Source organism: Leptonychotes weddellii, chromosome 9, assembly GCF_054177405.1.
Source record: "Leptonychotes weddellii isolate Sample4059 chromosome 9, ASM5417740v2, whole genome shotgun sequence".
Classification (NCBI taxonomy): domain Eukaryota; kingdom Metazoa; phylum Chordata; class Mammalia; order Carnivora; family Phocidae; genus Leptonychotes; species Leptonychotes weddellii.
In genome coordinates, this window is record NC_138377.1 from 121,511,282 (window position 1) to 121,527,758 (window position 16,477).

The window sequence follows — 16,477 nt, forward strand, 5'->3', positions numbered from 1 at the left end:
TGAGAGACAGAGAGCATGAGAGGAGGAGGGTCAGAGGGAGAAGCAGACTCCCTGCCAAGCAGGGAGCCCAATGCGGGACTCGATCCCGGGACTCCAGGATCATGACCTGAGCCGAAGGCAGTCGCTTAACCAACTGAGTTAACCAGGCGCCCGCAGGGAAATGCAAATTAAGACCATAATGAGCTACCACTCCACACCCACCAGGATGGCAACAATGGAAAAAGACTGACGGTACCAAGTTGGTGAGGGTGTGGACTAACCATACACTCTCATACACGGTGTCAATGAAAATCCGTACAATCACTCTGGAAAACAGTTTGGTATGATCTAGTAATGTTGATGATAATTTATACCCTGAGACCCAGTGCTTACACTCCTAGGCAGTATGACCAACCATTCCAGCTTGCCTGGGGCTGAGGGGTTTCCTGGGATGTGGGGCTTTCAGTGCTAACACTAGGGAACTCCTGAGCAAACCAGGGTGAAGCAGTCCCCCTCCTTCTAGGTATATACCTGATAGGTTTACAAGTAAATGTGCACCAGGCATTTACAGACATACAAGAATGGTAACAGTAGCGTGATTTTTCAGTAGCCCGCAACATGGAACAACCGAAATGTCCATCAACGATAGAGCAGATAAAGAAACTGTCATATATTCATTCACTTGATGGAATACTATCGATAAAAAGGAATAAACTACAGCTATCCACAACAAAATGGCCAAATCTAGGAACAGTATTAAGCCAAAGAGGGCAGACATAGAGTTAACACTGTATATAATTCCATTTGTGTATACAGTTCAAAGTCAGGCCAAACAAAGCTATCGTGTTTAGATGCACATTTAGATAGCAGAAGTAGAATAAATGTAACGCGGTGCTTACATAGAAGCCAAGAGAGTGGTTGCTGCTCTTCCCAGGAGGTTGTGACTGGAGACAGGCCTTTGCGGAGCTTCTAGGGAGCAGGTGATGTCCTGTCTCTGGACCTGAGTAGAGACAGATGTTTGCCTTGTATGAATTTATTTATTTATTATTATTATTTTTAAAGATTTTATTTATTTATTTGAGACAGAGAGAATGAGAGAGAGAGAGCACATGAGATGGGGGAGGGTCAGAGGCAGAAGCAGGCTCCTCGCTGAGCAGGGAGCCCGATGCGGGACTCGATCCAGGGACTCCAGGATCATGACCTGAGCCGAAGGCAGTCGCTTAACCAACTGAGCCACCCAGGCGCCCTGCCTTGTATGAATTTATTAAGATATATATTTTTTATGCTCTTTGCTGAATGTGTTATATTTCACAATAAGAAAAAGGCTTAGTGAATGAAAACAAGCAACAATGAGGAAGCTCTGTAGTACTGATATGAAGAGATCTCCAAGCTACTGTGAGTGAAAAATGCAAGAGTGCTAGTGTCTAAGAGCAATTCTCAAACGTTAGCGGGATCAGACTCGCCTGGAGAACTTGTTAGAACCCAAACTGCTGGGCCCCACCCACAGAGTTTCCATTTAAGCCTGGGGTGGAGCCCAAGAATCTGCATTTCTAACAAGTTCTGGTTGAGCCTGCCGGATCCCTGCTGATCTGGGACCACACTTCCGGGAACTACCAGTGTATCATATGTTACCATCTGTTAAAACAGAAGGGGTCTCCTTGTAGCAGCGAATTCCAGAAACCAGTTGCCTCTGGTTGCCTCTGGGGAAGGGGGCCTGGGGCACTGCGGGGCTTCCTGGGCACCCTCCAAAGAGAGCAGAGTTCGGAAAGCTGGGGCGGGCACCCAGAAAAATCCACAGTTTTACTGTGGATTTAGGAACAGTTGAAAAAGAAGGAAATGAAAGGCTTCAGGGGAAGTGGAGTGGTAAGAAAAGTGATTGGCGGAGAGGAGGTTTTTGAAGGACGGTAGTTGGGTAGATGTAAACACAGGTAGGGGGCAGGACTGTTGGCTTAGGTGGGCCTTCAGCAGTGGCTCAGTAGTGACCATATCTGGCAGGTTTGGGGCCTTGCTGAGCTGGGAGGACGGCAACGGTGGTCTGAGGCCTCTAGTGACCTCCTGAACATTTCCTTGGCCTCCTCTGCGGATCCCGTAATCCGGAAACAGGAAGTGGTGGTGGGATGGGGCTGTAGGAGCAGGAAGAGGGACGGCAGCTGCCTGTGCTCCCTGAGCAGCCGGGGTCGGAAAGAGGCAGGGAGAAGGCCGAACCCTGGGCTCCCAGATGGATTTTTGAGGATGAGGGATTCCACAGGAAACCAGGAAGCATGGAGGAAGGAGGGAAAATCAGGAAGGGGGAAGTCCCATGGTTTGACCAATTCTGGAATCTTTTCAACCGAGGTACCACATTTAAAAGCCCCCTGGAAGTGTTCGCAAAGGTAGAGGACTATTACGGGCTGGGCTCGGGGCAGAACCACTTCATCAAGGACAGTCAGTGGGAGCAGCTGGCGGCCATCTTCCTGGCACCACACGAGAAGTACCTGGACAAGGAGTGGGAAGAGGAGCCACCCAGGTGAGCGGGCAGAGGCCGCAGGGGCACCCCGCTCCCCGCGAACTGTGGGGGCACATGCAGCAATGTACCCAAGCCCTCGAATTCATCCGAAGTCTAAAAGCTCCTCCCAGTTTGGGGGATTTTCCCGAGAATTTCAGCAGATCTTTCGGAAAGGTGTGTGGAGATGATTCGAATACATTAGAACAGAGGCTGATCACACGGATTTCAAAGAGGGGATAGACATGTGTGCAGATGAGGAGTTTATTTTACAATTTTATGCACATCATGTCTTAAAAACTTGTTTTCCTGATTATCTAGACAACACAGAAGATCCTAAAGAGAGAAATAAAAGTCACACTATTCAGATTTCCTCAATTTCCATCCAGTCTTTCTAAATGTAATAGGTTAACGTATAATTAAAATACCTTCCTTTGTAACCTCCGGCAGCAGGTAGAGCTCAAGATCCCCCTGCTGTGATTGTAGAAACTGAGCCCGTCTTTGAACTTGGTGGAGCTGGTTTTAGGAACTAGCTCTCCTCACAGCTATGCTGGACCTCAAGGAATGTTCTTGCTTCACGCGGGAAGCGAGGCCTCACATCTTGCTATCAAGTGCACCTCAGATTTTCTCACTTCAGGACACAGCCTCCTAGGGTTGCACCCTCATAGCAGCTGCCATGAACCAGCAAGACCTGAACCGGGACCCAGCGAGGTTCAGGGGTACACTGCCTACCAGGGTAGTTAGGAGTCTTGCAGGCTAGTTGTTAAACTGCCCTCAATGTCTGTAGTGGGAGCCTTTCTACCACAAGAAGCTCTTGTAAAAGCAAACTATAAATCAGGAAATTGGTTTGCTTTTTTTCTTAAGAGCAAATTTATTAGCACCCCCCTGGTTGGATTCCCCCAGCATAAGTGAGCCAAGTCTGGTCACTAAGGGATCTTTCCCTAGGACAGAGAAAGTTCTGCTTGGTGGTGGGTGCTGTTTCCAGCCTGGGAGTGACCCTCCCAGCTCAGCCTGCCTGGCCCTCACCAACTTCCAAGGTCTGCAGCCACCAGGACCAGCACGCAGAATGTGATTGACCTCATGGCCCTGTACCCCCGGGAAGGTCCATCCTAAACACCCGTGTCTGGTTTTAGTACCAAGACTCTGCCAGCATCTCTCCTGGCCAAGGAGTCTGCCGGGGCTCTGACTGGTGTCTCTTTTTTTCCCCAGCATGGCCACGTTCCATTTCCTCCTTCCCAGCAGCATAATTACAATGCCAATGGAAGTCAAGGGCCCCTCAGGTAAATGAACACGAAACAGGGAGTTACCCTTGGCAGTGATCCACTTGAGGGAATGCCTCAGCAGACCCTGTGTGTGGGAGGGAATGAGGCGGAAAGTGGGTCGTCAGCTTCACAGCTGGAGCGTAACTGTTTCTGGTTGGATGCACGGCACCCAGATTCCCTGATGACGGAGGCTGGCATTGTCTTCGGGGAGTGACGGGCCACAGAGGAGGGTGTGAGCACGTAGCCCGCCAGGCTGCTTCTGGACACAAATTCATTTTGGAGAAAAGGTTATTTAAAACACCGACAGCCAAGAGGACGTGAATTATCCAGAAAATGTGAAAGCAGCCAAGGGGCAGTGTGACCGTCCTCCCAAGCCGGGAAGGTGACTCGGCCCTAGGAACAGCCCTCCCAGGGGTGCCCCCCACCCAGGAGGCGCGTCCTTCTGTTGCCTGTTGCCCATTAGAACTGACCACTTTTGATTGCAAAACGACTTCCTCTTGGGCAAACACTTTCCGTACAAACCAGAGGGTACCCAGATTCCTTATGTGATGCTTCTTTCTCTCTTCTTCCCCAGGGATAGCCTGTGTCCTTGGCATACACTGGGCTGGAAGTCACAACTTCTTCCTCTATTCGCTTCACCGAACTCTGAAGGATAAAGTCGGTACTTTGAGATGGGAGTTGCCTAAGCTCGGGGCTCTCAGAATGTGTCCTTCTCCAGCTTAGTTGAGGGCATGTGACTGACGTGTCACTTTAGGGGATGAGAGCTGTGCAGACTGAAGCAGGTGGCTCAGTGCCTGGATGACAGGTGGCGCAAGGCCCTGTCTCTGAACGGTCCCGTTTCTTAAAGAGAACAGGTCAGTAGGGACAAAGCCCGGTCAGGTCCCTAAGGCTTCTTTGGCAGCTCAAGTAAACAGAGGCCTGACATTAGAGGCCCGATCCAGCCCCGGCCCAACGGTCTGCACGCTGTGTGCTGTCAGGCCAGTCACTGAGAGCCCCAGTCCGTTTTCTCATCTGAAACACAGAGCTAGTTCATGACACCATCCCTGCCCACTGCTCGCAATTGTTACGCATAGCAAAATCCAGAGGGTCTCTGGATGTGAACGCTCTTTGAGATTGAAGGCACTTTGGAAACATGGTGGTTGTTTGGTTTATACAAACTCATGGAAGCAGTTACGTAAGCAAGTTCACTTTGTGGTAATTCCTTGAGCTGTACACTTATGTTATGCTTCAGAATTATACTTTACAAGTATAGTAAAATGTAAAAATGGACAAAGGAAGAACCTCTCTCCTTCCAGCCCTCTCCCAGGCAGCATGGCTTCCAATCTCAACCTCTGTACTGACTGGCTGGGACCTTGGGCAGGTCGCTTACATCTCTGCCTCAGTTTCCTCATCTGTGAAATAGGGGTACTACTAGGACTCACCTCATGGGACCCTTGTGAGAATTAACTGAAAGGAGGCATGTAAAGCGCTTACCACAGTGCTCAGCACCTCGTGAGCACTCATTCAGTGTTCGCTGCAGTGGAATACTGGTATGACCCCTTCTTTTATCCTGAGGGAGGAGGCAGCATTGGTGAGAGGCAAGAGAGATGGTGAGCCCAGACAGCGGCTCCTGCCCACATCCCAGACAGGCAGACTAGTCAGGGTCTCGGGCTGTGCAGGTGGAGGTGATGGGTGGGTGCGGGGTTGTGGGGGCAGCCTAGCACGTGGTGTCCTCCCCACTAGACCCGGAGGGCGTCTGGCCCTGTGCTGCACCCATTGCGGTCTCCCAGCTCAGCTACACCTGCACCTACCTAGTGCTGGCCTGTGAGGATGGCGTGCTCACGCTGTGGGACCTGGCCGAAGGTGAGCCCCCCATCTCTGCCAAACACCTGGGTGGGTCTCTGGATAATGAGAGTCCGGGAACTCTGGAATTCCTATAGGCTCTGGGCCTTCTGTTAGTTACTCTGTGTTCTTAAGTCAGCTTGGGGAGCTGGTCCTGCCTTCTCCTCATCCACTCATTCGCTGGACATTTATTGAACTTAATATGTGCTGATAATTCCCATCCCCTGTGGATTTATTGAGTGCTTGCTCGGTACCCGGCACCGGACCAGGGCCTGGAAGTCTGTCCATTACCTCATTATCACACTCTGGTGAGGAAGTGTCTTCCAGCCCAGGATGTGGGATCATGGCAGCCTCAGCCCTCCTCCCTCCTATCCCTCAAGCTCTCAAAATAAGCAAGTCTGCGTTCCTGCTATTCTACCCCCACCCTTGTCAGTGAGAACCTCACTGGTGTGGAAGCTAAGAGACCTCTAAGGTGGCCAGTGCAAGACCAGCAGCTATTTTGGGTGTGTGGCACCTTGCTAGAGGCCCCGGGCCCCAGGGTCTTGGGTCCAGCTCTGCAGGTGGCGAAAATCAGTGGTGTCTAGTTGCCCTAAATTGATCAGGATCTAAAGGAGTGTCTCCATTTATTTATTTATTTGAGAGAGAGAGAGAGGTGGGGGGGAGGGGAGGTACAGAGGGAGATGGAGAGAGAGAACCTCAAACAGACTCCCCACCGAGCACAGAGCCCAACACGTGGCTCTATCCCACCACCTATGAGATCATGACCTGAGCCGAAACCAAGAGTCGGACACTTAACTGACTGAGCCACCCAGGTGCCCCTATTTCCATCTGAAGAATTCCATGGTTGTTTCCGATAGCAGGCACTCTGCCCACATGGTGGAAAGATAAACATGGGTATGGGCCCTCTTGAACTTGAGTTACTGCACCCACAGCGTTCTTACAATAGCTAAAGATACGTCAAGAGCAGAAGAATGATCCTAATTGCACATTCACTTGCCCAGTAGCTTGCTTTCATTTTTCTGGATATTGATACATTCTGGATATTGCTTGGCTACACACACACCTCCCTCTCCTTCTCTAAGACCACCCCACCCCTCGCCCCCTCTGATGCACCTTGACCCGCCATGGTCAGCTGCGGTTCAGGACTGGCTGGGTGTAGCTTCCTTTCTTCGGTCCCAGTGCTGACTCTGCCCCCCCTCCACGGGGCTGGTCCTCCCTGTCCCCCGCACCTCTCCATACTCAGAAGGGGGGCTCTTCTCTCCCACTGGGCATTGGGGTTTCTGGTTTCACTCTCAGAGGGTTCTCATTGCTGGATCTTGCCTTCACATCCCTCATACACCTGCTAGTCACAGACCCTGCGCCCATGGCTGCATCATCCTCTACCTACTTTTCTGACCTGCTTTTGCGATTGTTTCTCCAGGTTTCCCTCTTGGGGTCATCGCTCTTCCCAAGGGATGTTCCTGCCAGAGCATTCACTTCCTGAAGTACTTCTTAGTCCACAAAGGACAGAACATGTACCCTGAGAGTCCCTTGAAATCCCAAATGAAATGTGTGGTGCTGTGCACAGATTCTTCTCTCTATCTGGTGACAGCCAAAAGGACCCAAGGACCCACCATCAGCGTGCTTGTTGAGAGGTTGGTGGCTTGAGCGCAGGACAGGGTAAATGATCTGCCAACCAGATGACTAATAGGAAACTGACCACCTCCCCAGCAGGAGTCCACTTGCTCTGTAGCCGCCACCCTCCCTGTGAGCTTCTCAAGGTCCCCACTGTCTTTTATACGTGGATAGATATGTAAAACTTGTCTCGCAAAATTGTATGACGGCGCAAATGACACCTTTCATGACCAAGAAGAGGATCATTTCTGCCAAAATAGCCTTTTATCCATTTCCTCAAGGGTCTCTTTCTTTTTTAAACTGTGAAATACTTTATGCATGCAAATGATCTATAGAATATGTATGTGTGTGTATTTAGGGTGTATCTATATATATATACCATATATGTATACACGTAGATGTACAGTCTATATACACTACAGGGTGTGTGTGTGTGTGTGTGTGTCTCTAGAGAGAGCGAGAAACTCCCCTGTACAGGCTTAAGCAATAAATCATCTCCAGGGGCGCCTGGGTGGCTCAGTCGGTTAAGCGTCTGTCTACCTTTGGCTCAGGTCATGATCCCGGGGTCCTGGGATCGAGCCCCGTGTAAGGCTCCCTGCTCAGCAGGGAGTCTGCTTCTCCCTCTCCCCTCTGCTCATGCTCTCTCTCACTATGTCTCTCTAATAAATAAATAAAATCTTTAAAAAAAATAGATCATCTCCAGGTCAGCTAAGGCTGAAAACAGTCACTGTTGAGCCCAGGACCCCCTGATCCTGTAGATCAGCAATTTGGGCGAGGCTCAGATGGGCGGCTCCTCCACTGGTCTTGCTTAGGCTCTCATGTGTGCCTCAGGCAGCAGGCAGTTCGGCCAGGGGCTGGATGGTCCTAGGTGGCCTCACTCACATAGCTGGCCGTTGGCCAGGACACTTGTTTCTCATCCTTGTGGCGACTGCTGCGGGCTGTCTCAGCCTCCATCACCTGGAAGCCTAAGGGGTCCCCTCAGCAAGCAATGCACAAACGCTTTCCAGGCCTCTGCTCATGGCACACTGGACAGAGCATGTCACGTGACAACACCTGCAGTCAAGCAGTGGGAAAACTGACTCCACCTTTTCTTTTTAAGACATTTTTTTTTTAAGATTTATTTATTTATATTGAGAGAGTGCGTGTGCGCAAGGAGGGGGCGGGACAGAGGGAATCTTTCAAGCAGACTCCCTACTGAGCAAGGAGCCGGAAGCAGCGGGGCTCAATCTCACAATCCGAGAGCCCGTGACCTGAGCGGAGACCAAGAGTCAGATGCTCAACTGACTGAGCCACCCAGGCGCCCCTTGACTCCACCTTTTGTTTTGTTTTTGTTTTTGTTTTTTAAAGATTTTATTTATTTATTTGAGAGAGAGAATGAGATAGAGAGAGAGAGCATGAGAGGGGGAGGGTCAGAGGGAGAAGCAGACTCCCTGCTGAGCAGGGAGCCTGATGCGGAACTCGATCCCGGGACTCCAGGATCATGACCTGAGCCGAAGGCAGTCGCTTAACGACTGAGCCACCCAGGCGCCCCTAATTTTTTTTTTTTTAAGATTTTATTTATTCATTTAGATACAGAGAGAGAGGGAGAGAGCGCATGAGCAGGGAGAGAGGCAGAGGGAGAAGCAGTCTCCTCGCCGAGCAGGGAGCCCGATGCGGGACTCGATCCAGGGACTCCAGGATCATGACCTGAGCCGAAGGCAGTTGCTTAACCAACTGAGCCACCCAGGCGCCCCTGACTCCACCTTTTGATAGGAGTTGCTGCCAAATATTAAGGCCAGTTTCTTTTTCAATCTATAATATCCGTTTCCAAAATTCATCATTCCTTCACTTTCCTGTAAGAGTTAACCACCTGTATCTCCAAGTAACCTATCGTTTAGCTGTGCATATTTGGGGAATTTGTAAATGGAATCATGTCCTATGTATTCTCCAGCTTGTTTCTCAGCGCTTTTTCTTCTATACCTTGCGACCTTGTTCATGGGAGTCGCACATGTTGGGGAATGCGGCTCAGTTATTCTCCCACCGGCACTGCAGCCTGTCATATAATAGACCACAACGAGGCATGCTCCTACCAGTGGACAATCGCATTGTCCCCAGTATTTGCTACTCTGAACAGTCTCTGACATGTCTCCTGGTGCTTATATACAAGAGTGTGTCTGGGATGTATGCCCAGCAGAGGCTAGCACAGCCTGAACACTTCCAGTATGAATGTCTGTGTGTCTTGTTTCCTGCAGGCCTATAAAGCACCTGGATGAGGCCATCTGTGCAGTGGCCCCGGTCCTAGCCTTACCCGGCATGGTAGGTTCCTCATGCCCCTCTCTCCTCTTCAATAAATGTGGTCATTTGTCCTTCAAAAACTATGTGTTGAAGGCCTGTCAAGTGCTAGGCACTAGATTAGCTCTGGGCTACGTGGGGATGAAGGGGCAAGTCGCTGCCCTGCTGGGGTGCACAGTTCAGCTGGGAAGACAGACGAATCGCCGAGCAGCTGCCATGGGAGACAAGAGAGGCCATGAGGCATGATGCACTGGATGCCAGGAGCAGAGAGAGGGTTGCCCACAGCCTATGGAAGTTGGCGGGGGGGCGGCTGCTTTGGGGGGCCGTGACAGGAGGGGGTGGAGAGGGCAAGGACAGGCGCCGGACGTTTGAGTGTGGGGGAGGGGAAACGGTGTGGCAGGTGGAAGACGATGGCATTGGGGTACGTCTAGCGTGCTCATCTACAAGGAGGAAGGAGCCCAGGCAGGCGGGAGGTTTGCCTCCGATCTCAGGCCAGGAGGGGCCGTTGGATTGAGCAGGGGCCCCCGAGGACAGGAGAAAAGGGTTTGTGCACAGAGGCAGCACCGAAACCATGTGCAGGGCCAGCTCCCCAGCAGCGGGGATGCTGGTGAACTAGAAGAGAAGCCAGGGTAGAAGGGGACGCACCACAGAGGATCAGACCCAGCACCTGGAGGAGGGCCTGTTGCTGCTGGGGCCCCCAGAGTAGTAAACACACACTTCTCTGCTCCCTGAGCAGCTCTGGGGGCCTGAAAGCAAACCAGTTCTATTGCTGGTTGTTATGGCCAGCTGCTTCTCTCATTCCAAACGGAGGTGACAGAGAAGTCCCCGTCACCATCTCTTTGCTTCCCAGTTGCTGATCTTCGGCAAGAATGGCTCTGTACAGCTCATGGATGTGGCCAAGCCTCAGATCATCTGTGCCTTTGCTCTACCCAGAACCTACCATCTGGCGGTCCCCTGGAAGCCCTTGTTTGCCGTGTCTGTTCAACACCCGTGTTTCCTGCTCCGAGGTAGAGGAGGGGGACCCCGTGGCCTGCTGACCATTTCCCTGACACTCTCTGTCCCCTCCCAAAGCACAGGGTGATGCCGCCCGATCTCTTCCCTGCTCTTCAACCCCACACCACAAGCCAAAAGGACACAGCAGTTCAGTCCTCACTAGGCACTTAGTTAAAGCGCTAGGCAAGGTCTTCTCTCTGGAATCCTGCTGCTCCAGATCAGGTGAGCCCCCCACAGCTCAGTCCCAGTGACCCAGCCTTTACAAACAGAGAGCAGCCCCCCTGCGCCTGCCCAGCCCACAGAGAAGGTCATCCCTCCACAGCACGCGGCTCTCTCGTTTCAGGAGACCACCCAGATGAAATTGAATCCGACGACACCAAGAACATCCAGAATTCTGTTTTCTATTTTAATCTCGAGGCCTACCCACTCCTGGAACACATCTCAAGAAATCACACCATTCCTGAAACTGACATGACAGAGAACATGGCCTTTGCCCAGGTGCTGCCCTTGGAGAAAAGATGCGAGAGTTTCCTCCAGAAGAGGTAGAGTCCTGGGTCTGCTTCCCATCCCTGCAGCTGGGGTTGTCTCTGGGTGGAGGACTAGTGGCGTGTGTTTGATAGTAAGATCCGTCCAGCATTTAGGTTCCCCCTTCAGCGGGGGACCCCACCCTGTCATAGCCCCGGAGCCCGTTCCCGTTCAGCTTGGTGATTCAGCAGTGGATTCAGGCTGGTAAGGAAGGGCTGCCAATGGCTGTTTTCTCCTTGTCAAGACTGTCTTTGCTTTCTGCTTTCTCAGTTCTTTGGTTTTTTGAAAATCGTATTTGGATTATCAAAGACAGGGGCTGGCCAATAAGGGGCTGTGCCCGTTTCTCGGAATAAGGTGTTACTGGAACAGTCAGGCCCGTTTGTTAGGTTTACGGATGGCTGCTTGTGCTGCAGCTGAGCACCGCCCACAGACACCAGATGACCCGTAAGGCCCGCCTCACTGACCTGGGCCATTTATAGAAACTTTGCCAGCCCCTGGTCCAAGCCCCCTCTGCTTTATCCATCATCTGGACAAACGGTTAGGTCCTGCGTCTCTCCCCTTTCCACTGACCCAGTCCGGCCGGGACTCTGTCCGAAGCCCTTTCTGCTGTAGAAGCATCGTGAGCTGTACTCTGTCCGCTCTGGAGAAGCAGGTGCCTCTTCTAATCTATCTACCACAAATTTCTGGCGTCTTGCAAATTCTTATTGATGATTTGTGTCGTGATTGGACCATACACTTTAGGCGGGATGGGGTCACGAGTGGAGCCCTGGATTCTCACCATGACAGAGCGGGGGACTCTGGTGGCCCCTTCCCTTCCAGGGCTTTCTGTAGTGTCCGCTCTGGGACTCTGTGATCTCTCCTGGCCATGTAACAACCCTTTATGACCACTCCCCCTTTTGCTATTTACTCTTGCCTCCAGAGGAATGAAGTGGAATGGCCAGGATTCTCAGGTCTAAAATCCGACGCCACCACTTACTAACCCTGAGACCTTGTTGAGTCCCTTAACCTCCAAGAGCCTCAGTTTCCTCGTTAATTCCAAAAAGCTTTGTCCAACACCCACGGTGCACCACGCTGTGCTGTGGACTCGTCGACGATGCCTGGCCCTCACATTTTGTAGGTATTCGAGCGATAATACGTGTTAAGTGCTGGCCACAGGTAGGTCCAAGAATGATGCTGGGTTAATTCCAGTTCATGCCCGGGAAACTCTAAACACCACCGCCAGGTGGCGCCACGGCCCCCATGACAGCATTTACCTGCTGCACTCGGTTCCTTCCTGGGCTTGGTGGGCTGCCTGGTGGCTTTCAGCATCCCTGGGAGGGAAGCAAGGCCATTCCTCAGGAGAGGGGGATGGTCTGTAGGTCTTGGGGGAGGACAGCAAAGAAGGGGTCAGTGGACATTTCTCCTGATTGAAGATTTACCAAGAGTGTTTGGCTGTTCCTCCCACGAGGGTTCTTATTTTAACCCTTGATGGCTTGACTCGTTCTGAGGACATGCGGCTGAAGAATTTAAGGGCGAAGCATCATGAAGTCTACAACTTACTTTCAAGCAGGCCAGGAAAACGTTTAGAGAGAGAAAGAGAAAATGTGAAGTGAAACCCAGGAAAATATTCATAGAAAGAGAGACAGACAAAATGTTCACTGGTAGTGAATTATAGGTGTAGGTTCATTGTACTACTTGCAACTTTTCTGTAGGTTTGAAATTTTTCTAAATAAAAGATGGGGAGAGGTTATAAAATATTACAGTATAATCCTGATTTTGAGTAAAAAGGACTGGAAGTGTGTATACCCATAATAATGGTAGTTGTATTTGGGTGATGATGTATGTCTGATTTTTTTTCTTTGTGTTTTCCCTACTTGCAGCTTTTCTACAAAAATAATATGTTATTTTGGAAAATTTAAAATAATGGTTTAAAAAAAAGTCAAGAGTATGAGTTTAGGTCATGGCTGTAGTGTGACTGTTCTCCTCGGGGGAGGCCCTGGCATGGAGCTTTCTAGAGCTCTTTCTTTTTTAAGTTTTTAAAATCAGTTTCATATGTAGAAATTAGTGATTCATCAGTTGCATATAATACCCAGTGCTCATTACATGAAGTGCCCTCCTTAATGCCCATCACCCAGTTACCCCATCCCCCCACCTCCCCTCCAGCAACCCTCAGTTTGTTTCCTAGAGTTTGTCTCTTATGGTTTGCTTCGCTCTCAATTTTCATCTTATTTTATTTTTCCTTCCCTTCCCCTATGTTCATCTGTTTTGTTTCTTAAATCCTACATGAGTGAAATCATATAGTATTTGTCTTTCTCAGACTTATTTCGCATAGCATAATACCCTCTCATTCCATCCACATCGTTGCAAGTGGCAAGGTTTTATTCTTTTTGATGGCTGAATAATATCTGGAGCTCTTTCTTGATGAGACCCAGAGAACTCCTTGTTTAAGGAGCTTGTTTCCATTTCTGCCTTTCAGTCTGACCCCCTCTTTTACTGGCCTAGAAAGGGTGACCCTTCCCACTTGACCCAGAAGCCAACTGGCTGCCCCACTTGGGGGAATGGACCCCGCCAGCCCCACATTTCCAGTACTGGAAGGCTTACCTCCTGCCTGACAGCAGAGGGTCCGGCCAACTCAGGCTGCCTTAGTCCCTGATTGACAAGGCCCACCCTCAAACAAGGTATAAGTGGAGATTAGTACTCAGACACCTGCAGAAGGAACCCTACTTAGCCCCTGAAATTTGCTTCAAGCAGAACTTACTACTGTAACTGAGTACTTGGGGTTTTCCCAAAGAGTAGTCCCTGCCCCAACATTTTAGTTTGAAAATTTCCTTTCTTTCTTTCTTCCCTTTCGAAAGTGCACATGGGGTGGAGGGGGGGAAGGCAGAGGGAGAAGGAGAGAAAATCTTAAACAGGCTCCATGTGGCTCGTTCTCATAACCATGAGATCGTGACCTGAGCCAAAATCAAGAGTTGGACTCAACCGACTGAGCCACTGAGGCGCCCCTTATTTTGAAAATTTTCAAACATACAGCAGCTTTGAGAAAAAAAAAGTCACTGAACATCCACATACCATCTTAGACTCTGTCATTAACATTTTCCTATTGTTGTTTCTCACACATACCCATATATGTCCCCCAAATTTTAATCTCATCTTTTTCTCCCCTTTTTATTCCTCATGTCTGAAACAGCTTCCATTGGCCCTAAAACTAGGTGAAATTTCAAGGCAATGGGTTTATGTGGCAATCGATTCAAAGTTTCAGACTTGCAATAATCTGTCCAAATTGTTTTCACAAAACCTGCACTTGGGACTTTTGTAAACAGCCAGTGCGAAAGGGAGCCTGCCTTTGGGGCTTTAAAAGGAGGCCAGTTAGCACCAAATATGTGCCCCCACCCCCCACCCCGCCGCCCCTTCCCTGAGGCCTGGCTTCTGCTCTCCTCCAGCCCCGGTCTCCAGGCACCATTTCCTGGCTCCCTGCCCAGCTTTAGAGTCTGCCATCTCCGGCCGGGTCAAACTTGATCACAAGACAGAAATTTCTGGACACCAGGAAGCAGACAGAAACAGAGTGTCCCTTCCTCTCTATGTCTCTCTCCTCTCTGTCTCTCGTTCCCTTTATTCCCTGTGGAATACAGAGCCCAGCAAGACTGGGGGTTCTCCGCAGCCAGCTTTCTGTCAGAAGGTGGGCTTCTGGGGTGACCCAACAGACCAGGTCCACAGCCAAGGGAGCCAGGGGCTGGGCAAGAAGGAATTGATAGCTCATTCCCATTTTCATTAGGAAGTGAAGGAGATTGAGCAGCTTTTTGTTACATATAATGTACGTTTCTCTCTCTCCTTCCTTGACTTGCCTTGGATCTTTTTCCCAAGCGTGAGTTCATTTTCTTTTGATTTTGAGAGTTCTGTGCCAGTGTGTTATGAATAATTTTTTCCTGGTTTGTCTTTAGGTAGGAGCAAATATGGCTGCTCATCTAGCCAAACAGAAGTTTCGAGGGTCCCGTAGCTGGAGTTTTCCACCTTCTCCCTTAGGCTTCACTGAAGGGCGGGCATAAAGAGCCTCAAATTCAGGGTGCAAGCTGTGCAGTAGGACCGGGACACACACTGGGGGCCTCTGTGTGACGGGACAGGCCTCAGTGTCTTCGTGCATGAAATGAAATGAGTGGCAGCCATATCTCCGCATGGGACATTATGGCACATGCAGGAAAGGCTAGCCGTTACTTAGCATTAGATCATAGAGAAAGGCCATCTCCACACCAACGGTGTATGTTGAAAATCACCCACGTCTTAACACATGACGGCTTTATTTTCAGGCTTCCTTTTAAAACTGGCCCTTGGGGCTCCTGGGTGGCTCAGTCGTTAGGCGTCTGCCTTCGGCTCAGGTCGTGATCCCAGGGTCCTGGGATCGAGCCCCGCATCGGGCTCCCTGCTCAGCGGTGAGTCTGCTTCTCCCTCTCCCACTCCCCCTGCTTGTGTTCCCTCTCTCGCTGTGTCTCTGCCAAATAAATAAATAAAATCTTTAAAATAAATAAGTAAATAAATAAAACTGGCCCTCATTCCATCTATTCAGCTGCCTCTTGGATGGTCACTTTTTCTTTTTTTAAGATTTAATTTTTAAGTAATCTCTACACCTAATGTGGGGCTCAAACTTACAACCCATCCACCAACTGAGCCATCCCTGTGGTTTTGACCTCCTGACCCAGAAATTTCACTTCCACTAATTTATCAGCGGCAGAAGTATTATGATAATTGACATGTACTGAGCACCTACGTGTGCCAGGTGCTATTTTTTACTGTCATTACTGTCCCCACTGCACAGCGAGGAAGCTGAGGCTGATGGAGGGCAAATCTCCTGCCCAGGGTCACCAGCTTGTAAGCGAGGCACACGCAGTCTGGGTTCAAAGCCTGAGTGTGTAACCCGCACACACTGCCACCTCCCTCCCCTTCGCTCCCGCACACACGCACGCACGCTCACTGCAGCCTGGAAGGCATTAACAAAAGATTGGCAGCCCCGAGTGTCCTCGATAGGGCAAGAGAAGGTGGCGGATCTGTGAGTGCCACCTAGAAGCAATTTCTAGGATACTTTTCCAGTGCAAACACCAGGGTGTACAACAGTGTGTGGCAAAAAAAAAAGATTTTATGGGCATAAAATCATACACGTCTATGCTTATACGTGTATAAACAATTTCCAAGGATTTACAAGGAGCTGTTAATTACGGTTGCCTTGGGAACGGAAAACCAGGATCTGCGGTGAGAGGGAGATTGCTTGTAATTGTATATCCACCTGGATTCTTTGATTTTTTTTAAAGCAAAGGATAGATTACTTTTTGAAGTGAAAAAATGTTTTAGTGAGTCAGTTGAGTACCAGATACATCTCCGTGTGGACGTCCCTTGGCAGGCAGAGCCTCCAAACAAATCCAAAGCTGCAATCGCTGCCTTTCTCCCCAGAAGGAGCCCTCCTCCTGCCTGCCCTCAGCGTTTTGACACCCTCCGTGCTCACAGGCAGAAGCCTGGCCAGCAGCCCACACCCCTTCCCCAGATCGAAGGCATCCTCTGCGTGCTC

At 50.2% G+C, this 16,477-nt stretch overlaps 1 protein-coding gene across 6 annotated transcripts in view; it reads left to right on the top strand.

Moving 5' to 3' along the window:
- WDR93 (WD repeat domain 93) overlaps positions 1–16,477 on the top strand; it is a 43,624-nt gene that overhangs the window by 25,565 nt on the left and 1,582 nt on the right. Inside the window, exons 9-17 of one of the 6 annotated variants that reach the window (XR_014148815.1) lie at positions 2,314–2,485; positions 3,671–3,741; positions 4,298–4,384; positions 5,446–5,565; positions 6,965–7,178; positions 9,390–9,453; positions 10,280–10,436; positions 10,766–10,964; positions 15,228–16,164. Coding sequence is in view for 3 of the 6 variants with exons in the window: in XM_081831666.1 (XP_081687792.1) it covers positions 2,314–2,485; positions 3,671–3,741; positions 4,298–4,384; positions 5,446–5,565; positions 6,965–7,178; positions 9,390–9,453; positions 10,280–10,436; positions 10,766–10,964; positions 15,228–15,303 (1,160 nt within the window). In the remaining 3 variants the exon portion in view is untranslated. Of the gene's footprint in view, positions 1–2,313; positions 2,486–3,670; positions 3,742–4,297; positions 4,385–5,445; positions 5,566–6,964; positions 7,179–9,389; positions 9,454–10,279; positions 10,645–10,765; positions 10,965–15,227; positions 16,472–16,477 lie in introns of those variants that run through there. The other 5 variants (XR_014148817.1, XM_081831666.1, XR_014148816.1 and 2 more) reach the window with 5 other exon arrangements.